General features: G+C 56.3%; 1 protein-coding gene across 2 annotated transcripts in view; it reads left to right on the plus strand.

Annotated features, from left to right (window-relative positions):
- Positions 1-16,416, plus strand: part of PTPRU (protein tyrosine phosphatase receptor type U) — a 78,602-nt gene that overhangs the window by 46,134 nt on the left and 16,052 nt on the right. Inside the window, exons 17-28 of one of the 2 annotated variants that reach the window (XM_059830967.1) lie at positions 1,959-2,149; positions 3,362-3,434; positions 4,434-4,510; positions 5,320-5,337; positions 6,233-6,269; positions 6,602-6,699; positions 6,795-6,911; positions 7,605-7,759; positions 9,331-9,466; positions 9,562-9,711; positions 9,880-10,053; positions 12,174-12,314. In XM_059830967.1, coding sequence (XP_059686950.1) covers positions 1,959-2,149; positions 3,362-3,434; positions 4,434-4,510; positions 5,320-5,337; positions 6,233-6,269; positions 6,602-6,699; positions 6,795-6,911; positions 7,605-7,759; positions 9,331-9,466; positions 9,562-9,711; positions 9,880-10,053; positions 12,174-12,314 — 1,367 coding nt within the window. The remainder of the gene's footprint in view (positions 1-1,958; positions 2,150-3,361; positions 3,435-4,433; positions 4,511-5,319; positions 5,338-6,232; positions 6,270-6,601; positions 6,700-6,794; positions 6,912-7,604; positions 7,760-9,330; positions 9,467-9,561; positions 9,712-9,879; positions 10,054-12,173; positions 12,315-16,416) is intronic. The other variant, XM_059830966.1, reaches the window with a different exon arrangement.

Here is a 16,416-nt window from a genome sequence, read left to right on the forward strand (position 1 = left end):
GGTGGGCTCAAACGCTGGCTGCAGCCCCCTGAAGCTGGGTGAACCCCAACTCTTGGGCTTACGCTGAGGTTGAAAGCTTTGCACCAGCCTTCACCCAGCACTGCCGGCATGGCTTTGCTTGACGGTGTTCTGCACAGCCCTGGGCTTCGAAGGGTTAAAGAGCCACCACGTTCACATCAGAGGGAGACTGATAATTTAACACCCACTGGAGTATGCATCTCAGTGCTGATTTAGTTGTAAAATAACTCGTTGGATGCCCCAGTTTCAACCATATGCTAATAACATCTGGTACAGTAACTTCAAGATGCTGCTTACCCACAGCCCCTCTCCGCTGGCAGTGGGATTAATACGCTTCCCGGCATTGTCTCGCGGATAATAGAAGCCCAGAGGGCAAACTTTTCCTCCTCCTAATACATCTAGCTAGTGTATTATTTTTCGGTTACCGTCCTCGGAACGCTCGTAGGCTGGTGGGTCTCTGAGTGGGCTGAGCTGGGGCTGCTGGTCCTCGGTTTCTTTAGGGAAGGGGCTGTGGGGCCGGATCCTGCTCCCACCCGCTTGCTTACTCTGCTTCTGGCTGCTTCTCATCCCCCTGCTTGGTAGAGGGTGGAGGAGGAGATGTGCGGAGCTCAGGCTCTCTGCCACAGCCGGGCACAGCCTCCGCTGCGGCCACCCCCTGTCTATAAGCCTCGTTAATTAACGAAGGTAAATGAACGGGCTGCTCCGTGACCGACTGGGTGCTGTTCCCCACCATGCCTCAGTTTCCTTGCATTTAAACAGTCACTAATACTTCTCATGGAAACCCAAGCGGGTCCTCGGTGTTGGCACCTTGCCAACGCCTGCAATTAATTTCTCATTAAACCCAGCGGCCGGTGCGCCCGTCAGCCGTGCCACGGGGCGCAGCGTGGCCCTCCCACGCTGTCCCGTCGGTTCAGCCACGCGTTGGCAGCCTGCAAGGGAGATGTTTCTGGTTGCAGAGGTTGGAGCATCGTCTCCGTGGGGCTGTGATCCTGATGGACACCCTGCTCTGTGCATGTGCCGCACCCATGCTGCACCCGTGCTGCACCCGTGCTGCACCCATGTTGCACGGGGAGCTGGGAGGTGCATGCAGGGGGTGAGGGGCTGCTCCTTGCATTTGGGCAGACCGGGAAAAAAAAAAAGCCTGGGAGCTTTGCGAGCGAGACGGCAAGGGCAGTTTTTAGAAGGGTTGTTAGGGGAAACCGCATCCAGGATGCACCGTCTTGCAAAGCTGCTTCCCAGCAGCGTGTGGACGGCGTTCCAGGCTGGGTGCTGCAGGATGCGTGCCTGCCGCTGCAGGATCCGTGCCTTCTGCATCCCTTGGCAGCAGCGGAGAGCATCAGGTTTTGTGCAAACCCAGATTTCAGGATCCGGTGTGGGTCCTTGCCCTGACAAACGCAGGAGAGGTCTTAGTCTGGCTCTGCTGGTAATTACACGGCAAAGGCATAAACCAGGTAAATACTGCATAAACTCCCCCATTAAACAGCAGTGAGCTCCATTTGTGTCAGTGCTAGGAATAAGGTGCCGGTATCAAACAGCAAGGAAAATTAACTGTTAAGCTGGGCTGGAGACTTCAGCAACATGATTTTTCAAGTCAGGACTTTGTGTGAATGTTTGGGCACATAGCTCTTACTCGTCTGGATGGGAGTTAATTGCTCCAATCGATGGGAAATAAGCTCATTAAGCCCTTTAAGGTCTTGCCCGCTGATTTCTAAGAGATTTGCTGTGGTCCTAAAAGGCTGTAATGGGCGTTTTTGGCTTTGTGGTGTAGGAAGAGCTGCAGAGAGCACGGGGGGGTCTGGACCACTTATGGCCCCCAGCATCACCCGGGGACGTTTCCTGGTGCCCTCTCATCCCTCCTATGTGGGTGTGAGGAGGTGATGGGGATGCAGTCCAAGGCTTTGCTTCCCTGACGGCCCCTGGTTCTCCCTCCTCTTCTGCAGGTGACCAGCGCAGCAGCGTGGTCAACGAGTCCAGCAGCTTGCTGGGGGGCTCCCCCCGCCGCCAGTGCGGCCGCAAAGGGTCCCCGTATCACACCGGGCAGCTCCATCCCGCTGTGCGGGTGGCGGATCTCCTCCAGCATATCAACCAGATGAAGACAGCAGAAGGCTACGGCTTCAAGCAGGAGTACGAGGTGAGAGCATCTTGTGCTGGCATCTCAGGGAGGGTGGGAGGTAGGATGGATAAGGTGGCACGGGCAGGACCTACGTGCATGGAGAAGACGCTCCAGACCTGGAGCTGCAGTGCTCTGGGCAGCAGGAGCCAGAGCTCACAGCTCTCTGGACAGGTATCATCAGCACGTGGGGTTGTCCCTGGGTCTGGATCAAATCTCTGGTCTTGGCAGCTCAGGATTTGATCGTCAGCTTGACCAGGTCCGTGAGATGAGCCAAACCAGCTCTGCCAGCCAGCCTGCTCCTCTCCTGTCTGCATTGCGTCATCCCGCCTCTCCTGCAAGGGCTGGGGATGCTTCTCCCTTTCTCAGGTCCTCCTGGGCACCACGATGTCATGTTCTGCTCTCCAACACGCTTGTCCCGTGATAAGTATGGCCATAGCCTAAGGACAAGCAAATCCTCCACAGTCTGCAGCTCCCAAGACCGCGAAGACTCCAGGGAGAGGAGACGGGAGAGGGTGATCCCAGAGGGAGGGAAGTCCCTCCCAAGGGTCGTTGGCCGCGTCGTGCCCATCCCACCTCGTTGGGCTGGAGCGCTTGTAATGGAGTGCGTTATTCCACGTGCCTCTGCCGTGGCACGCCCAGCGGGGTTGATTTCCTGACTCTTTGGTGTCCCACAGGTCTGGCGATTGAACTTTCCCAGTGAAATTACTGTTTAATGCTTAGTTGTTTCAAGTGCGGGAGCTTTCCCCCCCCCACTTTCATGTATTGGACAAACCAGGGCTTGCTGTAATCATTAGTGCTCCTTGAAAAGCTGCTGTATGTTCTTGGAACTAGTCATTTGAAAGCACTCAGATATTATGGGAGGGGTGAAAACGTGTAATTTCCTTCCACTTTCCTCCTCTTATGCCAGTCTACAAATGTTACTGTTATTACACACAAACCTGTTCTGTGCTGGGGAGAGAAAGGGGCTGGGGAGGTTTAGGAAAAAAACACAACCGACCCTAGAAAAAAAACCAGGCAGTATATAATTCGCTGGAAAATGGGGCATTTTGTGGATGCAACAGAAGCGTGTAGCTGGCAGAGCATGCCATGGAGATGGAGCTGGGGCTGCAGGACCTGGCTGCTGGGGTGGAGGGACCACCCTGGCTGCCCTGCTCCCCGGCAAGGTTGTGGGGCTGGGGGGGGACCCCACGGTCCTGCCCTCGGGTCGTGAGAGCCATCCCTTCCTTACAGAGTTTCTTTGAAGGCTGGGATGCTTCCAAGAAGAAGGACAAGACCAAAGGGAGACAGGATCACGTGTCGACATGTGAGTGCCTTTAGCAAAGGCTTAGAGACCCTGAACAGCTTGAAAAACCTTCTGAGGGGGCTATTTTTGGTAGGTGTGCGGTCCATGGCAAGGAATAAACTGGTGGGGTTTGGTTGGTCAAGGGCAGCAGAAAGGTCCTTGCTCAGTGCAGGGTTCCCAGCCTGAGAGCTCCTGTTGGGCATCTGACACTGGAGCAAATAGGAGGGCTGGAGCTGGGTAATTCTCGAGAATGGGACATCTTGGGGTGATGATAACATCACCGTGATTTTCTGGGTGGTGCTGGAAGGCCCCAGATAACTGGGGGTGTGTTTTCTTTTATGGACTTACGAGAAACGGCAGCCCTGCCCCAGGGAGCTTCTGGGGTGGACGTGCAGGATGAGATAAAGGGGTTAAAAGATGAGTTTTTGGACAGAAGACTGGGGAAGGGCTTGGCCCCGTAGGAGAGAGGATGCTCCTCAGCAGCTCCCTCCACAGTCAGCATGGCACGGCCACCTTGCTCCATGCTGCATCTCCGGTGACGTTCCTGCAGGGATGGAGACACCAAACCTGGCCCTGGTGCTCTCCACCTCCCACTGCTTTGCTCTCCGCAGCTTCATCCCTTCCACTCCAGCATTGTCCGGGGTCCCAGCTGGACGCTGAAAGGTGGGCAGAGCTCTCTGCTCGCCTGTCTTGGCTCTGGCCACCCTGGTTCCCCGTCGGGGTGGACGGCAGGGTGCTGGAGGGTGGGTGCCCTCTGTCTTTGGCAGGACTGGGCAGAGCTCAGGGAGATGCCATGCTTGAAAGCTGCTCCCCCATGTCCTTGCTGGTCTAAGCCACCACCTTTGAAAGACCTCCATCAGCTTGTATTTATTGCTGCTGAATACAACCCACCTGCCTGCGTTTTGCAGATTCCTGGTGCAAAACGATTGCAAAGGGTGCCCTGGGACCCGGCGGGGTGACATGCCGTCCCCGGGCTCATCCCCCCGGGCGCTGATGGTCCCTTCTCCCCTTGCTCTCCAGACGACCGTCACCGAGTGAAGCTGCACCCGCTGCTGGGCGATCCCAACTCAGACTACATCAATGCCAACTATATCGATGTAAGTGGGGAGGGTGCCTCTCTCCGTGGGGGGGGGGGTCTGGGCTGGGACAGGAGCTTCCCGTGGTCCCTGTGGACTGTCAGGGTCTGTCCAGCAGCGTTTGGAGGAGCTTAGACAGCCCAGGGTGGGCTGATCTGTGCATCCCTGAGACACGCCAGGAAGACCTTGCCTGATTTATTTATGTTCATCAGCAATTTCTGCTCACTGCATCTCTCCCTTCTCTGCTCCGCTCTATCCCTCCTTTCTCATTCCCTCTCTCCTTCCCTTTTCCATTCTCTCTTCTCCTCTCGCCTGCTCTCGTGGCTATCGATCTCTGTCCTCCCTGGGCGGAGGATGCAGAGGTTGAGGGGGCCAAGGGACCAGCTGGGGGCTTACATTGGGATACCCCCCAATCCTGCCGGTGCATGCAAGTCTGGGCAGAGCTTGGCCCTGGTGTCCCCTGAGAGCCGTGTCCCCCAAGAGTCATGTCCCCTGTCATCTCCAGTGATGCCGAGACCAGGGGAGGTGCAGGAAGGCTCCGATGGGCACAGGGCTCAAGCATCTCCTGGAAGCCACAGCAAATTCTCCTCTTCCCTCCTTTCCAGAGGATGTCATCTGACAATGGTGGCCTGATGCCACCGTGATGGGTTCCCCGTACCCGAGCAGTATCCCCATGCCTGTCCCCTGTCCCCATGTGTCTTTTCTCCCCTGTGGCTCTCCATGACCCCCTCCGGGGCCGGTGCTCTAACCTGTCTCTTAAGCTGTGCCTCACTAATCTCTCTGTCTCTGATCTTTTTCTCTCAAACCTGTGTCCCAACGGGATCGTTAAGATTCGGATTAACCGAGAAGTAAGTAGACAGTTCCCCTCTCCTTCCTTCTCTCTGCTCCCATCTCCTCCCAAGCGTCGTACTGGGCAGTGTGGCGTTAAAGAGCATCTGGAAGAGGCAGGCTGGGAAAATGTGTGGATAAACTGGGGTATGGTCCAGGGAAGGGGAAAGCGAGGTCTCCGTGGCACGTCCTCCCTGGGGTGATGGAGAGCAGGGGCTGTATGCTCGGAGGAGGGGTTGCATTCAACCCACAAAAATCCCCTGTGAAAGGACCTGTGGTGGATGGAGAAGCTGCCGTCACCTCCACGCATGTGACGTGGTTGAACTCTGCTGGACCCATGGCCAATGTGTGGGACACCAGGTCACCAGTCCCTTTGGCAGTGGTGTCGCTGGGACATGCTCTTTGCGCTGGCATGTCCCTGTAAAGAGTTGGGAATGGCCCCAGTAAGTGGCTGGGATGAAGGAGGGGAGTGGGGCCGCTGCTCAGTGCCATGTGGCTGCTGCGGGATGGGATGTCATTAATGGTGCTCTCACCATGGCGTTGCCATGCTCGGCAGCAAATGCCAGCAGCACAGGGGCCGGGGTCGAGCCGGTGGATCCCGGGATGCCTGTGGAGCGCTCCTGGGGATTTTGGTGCAGAACAGGGGTGAGGATTGGGCATTACCTGAGCCTTCCATGGGATGCGGGAGGTGCACCCTCCCAGGACAGGGTGCACCGGGTGCAGGGTGGCTGCTGAGCCGCCTCCTCCTCCTCCAGCGGTGGGTACCACCGCGCCGATGGCCAGGACCTGGCCTGGCTGATGTGGGGAGTTGCCACCAGTTGGGTGACTGGGAAATGTTTCGCAGGGCTGTGCCCCAGCTCTCGAGTGTCCCAGTGTCCCCCCAGCTTGGGACTGACATCTCTCCTTCCCTTGCAGGGCTACCACAGGTCCAACCACTTCATAGCCACGCAAGGTGAGCCGCCTCCTCCCCCTGCCCTCTTGGCCAGCGGTTCAGCAGCTCCTGATTTAGCAGCCGGGTTTTGTCCCTGGTGGGATTTAACCTTGCGTGGGCAAGAAGGGGAGGGAATGGGCCGATTCGGGGCCAAATGGGGCGGAGCAGCTCCCACCCCTCCTGCCGCCCCACGGCACCCATGTGTCCCTGGGGGAAAAGGGTGCTTAAAATGCTGCGGGGGTGTTGGTGCCGCAGGGGCAGGAGGGGAAATGCGGTGGCATCGTGGCGCTGCCGTGGCCGGGCTCCGCTGGCGCTGCCCATCCATCCCCGGTGGCCTTTCCTCCATCCCGCAGGGCCCAAGCAGGAGATGGTGTACGACTTCTGGCGCATGGTGTGGCAGGAGCACTGCTCCAGCATCGTGATGATAACCAAGCTGGTAGAGGTGGGCCGGGTAAGGACTCCATCCCGTCCCTCTCCCTCCAGACTCCAGCTCTGCCAGAAGCTTCCTCCGCAGAGTCAAAACCCCATCCCATCCTCTCCTTGCAGGTGAAATGCTCCAAATACTGGCCGGATGACTCCGAGATGTACGGGGACATCAAGATCACCCTGATGAAGTCGGAGACGTTGGCCGAGTACGCCGTCCGCACCTTCGCTCTTGAGAGGGTACGGTCCCGCTTCTGCCGGCCACGACCTGCCCGACCCTGCCCTCACGGGCAGAGAACCGACCGCCTTGGGCATCTCTAACCATCGCTAGATTGGCATTTACCAATACCCTATTTATTTACCCCAACATGGGGCTTTCACCCGCGGTTGAGGTGCAGCCTCTGAGCCCTGGGGGTGCCGGTAGCTTCTTCCTTTGCCTTTCCTCCAACTCTGTGCCCTCCGCCGGGGCGAGCGGCTCAGCCCCACTTTGGTTTTGGCAGTGAGTGAGTATTTAATTTCCGTGTGAGCACCCTGTAATTGTGGCGGGGATGAAGGATGCTTTTTCTCCTCCGGGCTGGAGTGCAGGTTACGTGGCCATTACCCGCCAGTGTGGTACCTGGGGATGGAGCCGGTGCGATTTACCCCTTAATCTACAGGAATGTGAAATTACTGTCTAGTTATAGGGCAGGTAGCAAGGGTGCTCGTTGAATTAGACCCGTGGCTGCTGCCGCCGCCTCCTCTTCCTCCTTGGCTGGTTTTTAACCCTCTTGCAGCTGAGGAGGAGGAAGCTGTGGGGCTGCCGAAGCGGCTGACCGCTGTGTGGTCCGTCTGGCTGGATGCTGAGCTGGCAAAATCATGGATTCCCAAGAAAATGTGTTTGGGTGGCTTTGCCCTCCCCTTGCACCCTCACTCCATCTCACCCTTCCCTTGCAGCGGGGCTACTCGGCCCGGCACGAGGTGAAGCAGTTCCACTTCACGTCGTGGCCCGAGCATGGCGTCCCCTACCACGCCACGGGGCTGCTGGCCTTCATCCGCAGGGTGAAGGCGTCCACGCCGCCCGACGCCGGCCCCATCGTCATCCACTGCAGGTACGTGGGTGGCTGTGGGGCAGAGCTGGCTGCGGGGGAGCGTCCCCATCCAGGGTGGGGTTTGGGGAGTATGGATGGCCCCGGGGTGGGGAGCGCTGTGTCTTAGGTGGGTGCTCAGCCTCTGGCTCCGAACGATGCTCAAAGCTCTGAATGGTTCTCAAAGCTCCAAATGATGCTCAAAGCTCTGAATAGTGCTAAAATATTCAGCAGGGAAATATGAAATGTATAAACGGAGTTTGTAACAGGGGAAGGCTGGGGCACTGGGAAGGCACCGGGGCTGACGGCGTAAGGTTGGATGTCCCTCTATGATGGCATCCAGCTGTAAAATGTCACCACTGGGCTGGTGGCAGCAGGGATGGGGGGCTGTGGCTGGTCCAGGGGGGCAAGCAGGGAGCAGCACTTTTTTGTGGGCTGCCCCAGCACCCGTTACTGATGACACAGCTCTGTCCCCGTGTGCAAGGGTGGTGCGGGGGGACAGGCAGCTCGACTGCTGCTGATGGTCAGGATGTTGGGTCTGGCCGAAGGGAGAGGTGGGGAGGGACAGCAGGACAGCCCCGTTCCCAGGGTTACCCGCAGGGCTGTCCCCGCGGGGTTCAGCCATGGGACACTGGAGCTGGGAGGAGAATGGTGGCACGTCTGAGCGGGAGCGGTGGCTTTCTGTCCCCTGAGCAGGCGTCCCCACGCCACGGGTTAATCGCTCTTCCTCCGCTGGGCAAACAAGGAGGAGCTGATGAGCGGGAGGGATTTTTTTTATTTGATTTCCCCCAGTCAATTGCCTCATCAGTATTCATTCACCGGCAACAGCGAGTGTGATTAGTGCCCGTAGCCTGTAATCACCGATAATCACGACGAGTGATTCATCAGCCCCAGAAATTAGTATTTCACTGGAAAAGACTTTGTAGGAAAGAGCGGGGGGGAGCAGTTCTGTTCCCGACACATCCCGGGGCGGGGGGTCGCTGCGTCAGTAGGTCTTCCACTGCGACTACAAGCGTGCCAGGATTTGGGATATTGCTGCTGCTGGGTTGTCTGGCTCCAGGCATCCTGCTGGGCTCAGCCTTAACCCGAGGGTCCCCCCTGGGGAAATTCCGACCCCCTCTGTGCTGGGGGTACCTCCCTGCGCTCTCAGGGCTCGGTGCTGGGCATCCTCTTCTCCCGCTGCCTCCGTCGGCCCTTTTGGGATGGGGTCCCGGAGGACTGTTGGCACTCAGATGGTTTGGCTGCTGGTTTTGTTGTAAAAAGCCCATGTTTTCCTGTCTTGAAACAAAAATGAACCTTAGACGTGGGTGCCCACCCTCCCACCCGCACCTTGGCCATCTTGCAGCCCCGGGGCCGCTGCAGCGGTGTGTTTGGGCGGGTGGTGGGGAGGGTGGTTTAAGGCAAAACCGGGCTGTGGTTACGGAGGCGTGCGAGGTCCTGCCTGCACCCCGGCTACCCCGCATCCGTGGGCAGGGGCCGTACGTCGAACCTTCACCCACACAGACCTTGGTCCATGCCCGTCAGCGTCTCGGACTGCATGTGGATGCCATGCGGACTGGGAATGTGTTTGCTCTGATTTCCCTCTTCTCCCCCAGCGCTGGCACGGGGAGGACCGGCTGCTACATCGTCCTGGATGTTATGTTGGATATGGCTGAGTGCGAGGGTGTCGTGGACATCTACAACTGCGTGAAGACCCTGTGCTCGCGGAGGATCAACATGATACAGACGGAGGTGAGCGGGCATCGGGGACAACCGGGGACACGTGGGGCTGCTGTCACCCGCAGGTTGCAGAGGCTCAGCCTTCTCCCTTGTCCTCCCCCTGAAAGGAGCAGTACGTCTTCATTCACGACGCCATCCTGGAAGCCTGCCTGTGCGGGGAGACCAGCATCCCCGCCAGCGAGTTCAAGCCCACCTACAAGGAGATGGTGAGGATAGAGCCGCAGAGCAACTCCTCGCAGCTGCGGGAGGAGTTTCAGGTGAGTGGCCCCAAAAACCCCGCAGCCCCCCCTGCAACACCCCCTTGCTCCTCACCCTCCTGCTGCCCACCACCGCTGGGACCAGCGGGCTCTGGCAGGGGTGTCTGGCCCTGGTGCAGGCAGCGGTGCAGGCGGGAAGGGAGCTAAGGGGAGCACATGTACCCGCAGACCCTCAACTCGGTGACCCCCCACCTGGACGTGGAGGAGTGCAGCATCGCCCTCCTGCCCCGCAACCGGGAGAGGAACCGCAGCATGGACGTCCTGCCGCCCGACCGATGCCTTCCCTTCCTCATCTCCGTGGACGGAGACAGCAACAACTACATCAACGCGGCCTTAACTGATGTGAGCGTGCTGCGGGGTGGGAGAGGGCTGGTTTGGGTTGTCTCGGGCAGCTTTTCATGGCAAAACCTTGCTCGGTTTGAATTTATGGCCTTGTTTTGCACAAGGGCACGAAGACACGTGGCAGTCCCCAGCTGCGTGCGGGGGGAGGACGGCTGGGACCAGCATGATGGGGTCCTTCGCCCCTTCTTTTGTGTAGCAGCATCTTCCTTGTCTTGAAAGAGCTTTTCGGCTGCTCTCACAAGCCGCACTCATTTATTTCGTAGCAAAATGGAGTGCAGGAGGGAGAGGAAGCTCTGGGAGGGGTTGGTAGCATCGAGCCCCACTGTGTGCTGCCAGCACCCTGCTGTGCATCCTCCTGCCCATCCTCCCGGTGCAATTCAGGGGGTTCTGAACCGCTCCCAAAGCCACCGTGCAGCCCCCCGGCGCAGGCAGAAAGGACACCTGTGATGGCAAAGCTATTTCCTACCTGCTGACGACCGCGAAGCAGAGCAGAGAGGATGCTGCAGGCTCCGAGCCCGCACCGAGCGATGGGTCATTTATCACCGAAACCACTTCCCTCTCCTTGAAATGAGCCAGGGTGCTTTGCACAGGCAGCACTGATCCCCGCCGCACCCTGGGCACCTTCCCCGAACCCTCCTGCTCGCAGCTGAGCACCGGCACCAGGCTGAGCCCTGGTTTTTTCACCCCATGGGTGATTTATCTTTGTGCAGATCTCATCTCGCTGTTACCTGCCCTTGCAGCAAAAGGCAGTTTGTAAAGTGGAGGTGGCGGCTGGGGAGCAGCACCCACTGGGCTGCGGGCTTTGGCTACCGTGGGATGGGAGCTTTGTTTTCAGCTTGCTTGGTGTTTGCATATCCGTTTTATTTTTATACACCACTGAGCCTCCCTTAATCTCTGCTACAGGGTCAGAGAATAGAAATTTCTTTACAGACAGAAAAAGCCCTTTGGATGAAATTCTCACTGAAGGGATGAAACCCATTTCCCTCTTTGGGGAAGAAAAAAATAAGCTCATTTTCTTTAAGTGCCAAAGCAGTTTGCTCAGTCCGTCTGTCTGTCAGATGAGATTGGTCTGTCTGCCCATCATCGGTGCTGAGCGCTGTGCCGGTGCCGGCGGCAGGCTGGCGGAGCCGCGCTCTGCTCCATGCCGGCTGCTGTCATTTACACCGGTGCCAAAGGATTGCGGGTGCCAAGGCAAGCCTGGTCAACACCTGATGAAATGCCCCTCGCCCCGCTGCTCTCATCGCCCTCCTCGAGGGTGGAAATCTCTCGCCGAGAACCGGCTGCGGTGAGCCAGGGCTCTTGATGCTGCCCCGTGGATGGAGCAGGGGGAAAGGTTTGATACGGGCATTTCCGTGAGCTACATGAGGAGGTTTTGCAGCGGCCAGAGGACTCCCTGTTAGCGGAGAGCTGTGCTCATTCATAGGTACAGAACATTTTCTGCTCTGTTCCTGTATCTGAAGAGGCTTGAACTAAACTGTGTTAATTTACAAGTCCGATTGATGCAGCACTGAGCCCGGCCATGGGCTCCCCATCCCTCGGCAAGCCAGCGTCGGGATGACCAAGGGGACAAGTCTTGTTCAAAAAACGAATGAGAAGTACAGTAATTTTTTTCCCCCCTTCCTTCTTGCAGTCTCTAGACTTTCCTTCGAGTTTTCTTTCCTCCCTGAAAAGACCATTGACCCCGTTTCTTTTTGCTGCTCTCAGTGCCCGGAGGTGTTGGGGTGCTGTGGGATGATGCTGTGGGTGATGCTTTCACTCAGGACCAGGGTGCAGAGCTGAGGGCTGGGGCCATCTGGCAGCCCCGGCTTCTGCTTGGCTCAAAGGGGACATCTTTTCCCTAGTTATTTGTGCGAAACACCCTTCCCTGGGAGAGCCGAGAGCAGAAAGCGGGTGCTTTCGTCCCCACCAAGGGCAGGGATCACTTAGACCTGTTTTTATAGCATCTGCCTAGGGCTTCGAGGGACCGAGGCTGTGCCAGGGAGGCCAGCTCTGCTCAAGCATGGAGAAAATGGCTTTGGTGACACTCATCTTCTGGTTGCACTGTTTTTTTTGGGGTGCAACAGCAGTGGCTTCAGTGCCGCCGCCGTGTCCTTAATGGTGCTCGTCTTCCCTCTCTGCAGAGCTACACGAAGAGCGCTGCCTTCATCGTCACCCTGCACCCGCTGCAGAACACCACCACCGACTTCTGGCGGTTGGTGTACGACTACGGCTGCACCTCCATCGTCATGCTCAACCAGCTCAACCAGTCCAACTCTGCCTGGGTGAGTGCTGCCGCCCCGGGGACCATGCCGGCCCCACGGGTGGCTTTGTCCTGCTCCCTCCCCACCGCCTTGGCAGTGCTGCAGCCCTTGCTTTGCTCGCTCAGCTCATTCTCCTCTGCGAGGGGAGATGGGACTGGCTGCAGCACCCAGGATTTATCCCCTGGAAGCGCAGGGATGGCCAGCGTGAGCCAAAGATGCGTTCAGCAGCAAACCAGCCTGGCTTCCTTGAGTTGGCGTTGAGTTGGCGTTGAGTTGGCGTTGAGTTGGCGTTGCGTTGGCGTTGCGTTGGCGTTGCGTTGGCATTGCATTGGTGTTGCTTTACTGTACCATAATCTTTGTGGATGCCCCAGGGAGATAGAAGCTTAACGACAAGTATAACCTTGTCATTATAAAGGCTGATTTTTATCCTCCTTTTACAAAGGGGAAACTGAGGCACGGGGCATTTCCTGCATTCATCTTCCAAGGGCACTGGTGGCTTGTGAAGGCTGCTTTATAGATCAGCCCGCTGCAAAGCCGCTGTCCCATGGGTTTTATGGTGTGATGGGATGTGCAGATCTGCCGAACTGGAGGGGAGGTGTCCCCTGTCACCTGGGGGAGAGGGGACAGAAGCCGGGGAGCCGGGTGCCATGCTCAGCCTCACCTCGCTTTGCTCTCCCGGTATGCTGCTCCCCAGGGGAATGCCTGGAGTGCTTCTGCCACCACCGGAGCGGATGTAAAAGTCCGCTACAGGTCTGTAATGTTAATTCAATGAGGAAACTTACTGGATTTTTACATAAAATTAGCATTATAGACTCTTAGTGGATGTCTGGAGAAAACTTCATTAGCTGGCTTATTTTAAGAGTTGAGATCAGATACTCGATGTAAATGATCCAAAATGGCAGTTGTGCCATTCGTCGTACGGATGCAGATGGAAGTGGCACCGGTACCGAGTGCTGTGTAAATAGGCCATTATTTTTTTTTATACATAAATATGCTGGACACGTGCAGAGCTGTGGAGTGCACCCACGCGTCCCTCTGTGCTGAGCTAATCCATGTGCTCCAAAGGACCTTTGCATGGGGTGACATTAAGCAGACCCTGAGAATCGAGGGATGTCCTGGGGGGGGTGTCTCTTGCCCTACGGAGATTTGCCGGGAGCTGGCCCCAAAGAGCTTCCCAGCTCGTATGCTGTCTTAGAGTCGCCGCTTGTAGATCAGGTTCACGTTTAACGAAGCGATCTGCCCGTGAGACACTGAAGTGAGCAGGTTTGTGTGACTGGGGTCATTGGAGAGGCCCCTTCCAGCGCCAGCAGCTGGGACTGTTTTGACTGTCTAGAGGTTGACGATGGTGATGAAAAGGTCGAGTGTTAATGGGTAAGGATCAGGGGAAAGGCCAACAAGGCAGATATCATGGTGGGAGTCTGTTATAGACCACCTAACCAGGATGAAGAGGCAGATGAAATATTCTATAAGCAGCTGGGAGAAGTCTCACAATTGCGAGCCCTTGTTCTCATGGGGGACTTCACCTTACCAGATGTTTGCTGGAAATGCAGTACAGTGGTGAGGAAACAGTCCAGGAGGTTCCTGGAGTGTGTGGAGGATAACTTCCCGACAGCGTTGGTGAGGGAGCCAACGAGGGGAGGCGTCCCGCTGGACCTGTTGTCTGCGAACAGAGGACTGGTGGGTGATGTGATGGTTGGAGACCGTCTTGGGCACAGTGATCATGAAATGATCGAGTTTTTGATTGTCAGAGAAGTAAGGAGGGGGGGTCAGCAGAACTGCTTACCTTGGACTTCCGGAGGGCTGACTTTGGCCTGTTTAGGAGCCTGGTGGGCAGAGTCCCTTGGGAGGCAGTCCTGAAGGGCAAAGAAGTCCAGGAAGGCTGGACACTCTTCAAGAAAGAAATCTTCGAGGCGCAGGAGCAGGCTGTCCCTATGTGCCGGAAGACGAGCTGGTGGGAAAGAAGACCAGCCTGGCTGAAGAGAGCTTTGGATGGAACTCAGGAAAAAATAAAGAGAATTTATGACCTTTGGAAGAAGGGGCAGGCAACTCAGGAGGACTACAAGGACCTTGTGAGGTTATGCAGGGAGAAAATCAGAAGGGCCAAAGCCCAACTAGAGCTTAAGCTGGCCACTGCAGTTAAAGGGAATAAAAAGTGTTTTTATAAATACATTAACAACAAAAAGAGGACTAAGGAGAATCTCCATCTTTATCAGGTGCAGGGGGAAACGTAGTGACCAAGGATGAGGAAAAGGCTGAGGTACTTAATGACTTCTTTGCCTCAGTCTTTAATAGGAAGACTAGTTGTTCTTGGGGTACCCAGCCCGCTGAGCTGGAAGACAGGGACGGGGAGCAGAATGAAGCCCCCACAATCCAAGGGGAAATGTTTAGCGACCTGCTACACCACTTAGACACTCACAAGTCTATGGGGCCGGGTGGGATCCACCCAAGGGTGCTGAGGAAGCTGGCGGAAGCGCTCACCAAGCCACCTTCCATCGTTTGTCAGCAGTCCTGGCTAACCAGGGGAGTCCCAGCGGACTGGAGGTCAGCAAATGTGACACCCATCTACAAGAAGGGCCGGAAGGAGGATCCGGGGAACTACAGGCCTGTCAGCCTGACCTCGGTGCCGGGGAAGGTTATGGAGTAGATCACCTTGGCTGCCATCACGCGGCACGTACAGGACAACCAGCTGATCAGGCCCAGTCAGCACGGGTTTGTGAAAGGCAGGTCCTGCTTGGCCAACCTGATCTCCTTCTATGACCAGGTGACCCGCCGAGTGGATGAGGGAAAGGCTGGGGATGATGTCTACCTGGATTTCAGTAAAGCCTTTGACACTGTCTCTCACATTATTCTCCTGGAGAAGCTGTCGGCTTGTGGCTTGGACGGGTGCACTCTTCGCTGGGTAAAAATCTGGCCGGATGGCTGAGCCCAGAGAGTCGTGGTGAATGGAGTGAAATCCAGTTGGTGGCCGGTCACAAGTGGGGTCCCCCAGGGCTCAGTTTTGGGCTGGTCTTGCTTAATATCTTTATCGATGATGAGGGGATTGAGTGCTCCCTCAGTAAGTTTGCGGACAATACCAAGTTGGGCGGGAGTGTTGATCTGCTGGAGGGTCGGAAGGCTCTGTAGGGCTGGAGCGTGTCCAGAGAAGGGCGACGGAGCTGGTGAGGGGTCTGGAGCACAAGTCTGATGAGGAGCGGCTGAGGGAGCTGGGGTTGTTCAGTCTGGAGAAGAGGAGGCTGAAGGGAGACCTCATCGCTCTCCACAACTCCCTGAAAGGGGGTTGTGGTGAGGTGGGTGTTGGTCTCTTCTCCCAAATGACAAGTGATAGGACAAGAGGAAATGGCCTCATGTTGTACCAGGGGGGGTTTAGATTGGAAAAGTTTCTTCACTGAAAGGGTTGTCAGACACTGGAAGAGGCTGCCCGGGGAGGTGGTGGAGTCACCATCCCTGGAGGGTATTTAAAAGACGTGTGGATGAGGCCCTTAGGGACATGGTTTAGTGGTGGACATGGCAGTGTCAGGTTAAAGGTTGGACTCGATGATCTTAAAGGTCTTTTCCAATCTAAACGATTCTACGATTCTGTGACAATCTGCAAAAGCCGGACTGTGGCTGAGGGTTTTGCTGGAGAGGGTTGGGGGAAGGAAAGGTCCATCTCGCCGTTGCTGTCTCCTATTTAAGAGGTTTTTTTCACGGCACACTCCTATCAGTAAAAAATTTTTGTGCATTCACCCGCCCAATGTATGTGTGTTTGCTTATTTATAAATCATATCTATGTTCTCCTGTGCTAATTAATATATTAGGTATCCTGTACGACATACACAGACAGTAGAAATTAAAAAAGTAGGCAATAAAGACGAACAATATTTGAAAAAGTATTTTTTTATTTTACTCTATTAATGGTCCAACCGCCCTTTTTGCTCTTGCTAAAAAAAAGCTATTACTAATAACAGGATTTTGTAGTGAGGGCTCTGTGATTGCCTACGCTTCATTAGTTCTGGACGTCCTGGTTTAGCGCTTTGCGGCACAGCCATCTGAAGGGCTGGTTCTAAGTGCGGTTTATTTCGGTACTTGGTTTTAATGACTGTCACCGCTGAAAAAATTCCTCCCACAGATGTGTGGATGCAAA

Source organism: Gavia stellata, chromosome 29 (genome assembly GCF_030936135.1).
Source record: "Gavia stellata isolate bGavSte3 chromosome 29, bGavSte3.hap2, whole genome shotgun sequence".
Lineage (NCBI taxonomy): Eukaryota > Metazoa > Chordata > Aves > Gaviiformes > Gaviidae > Gavia > Gavia stellata.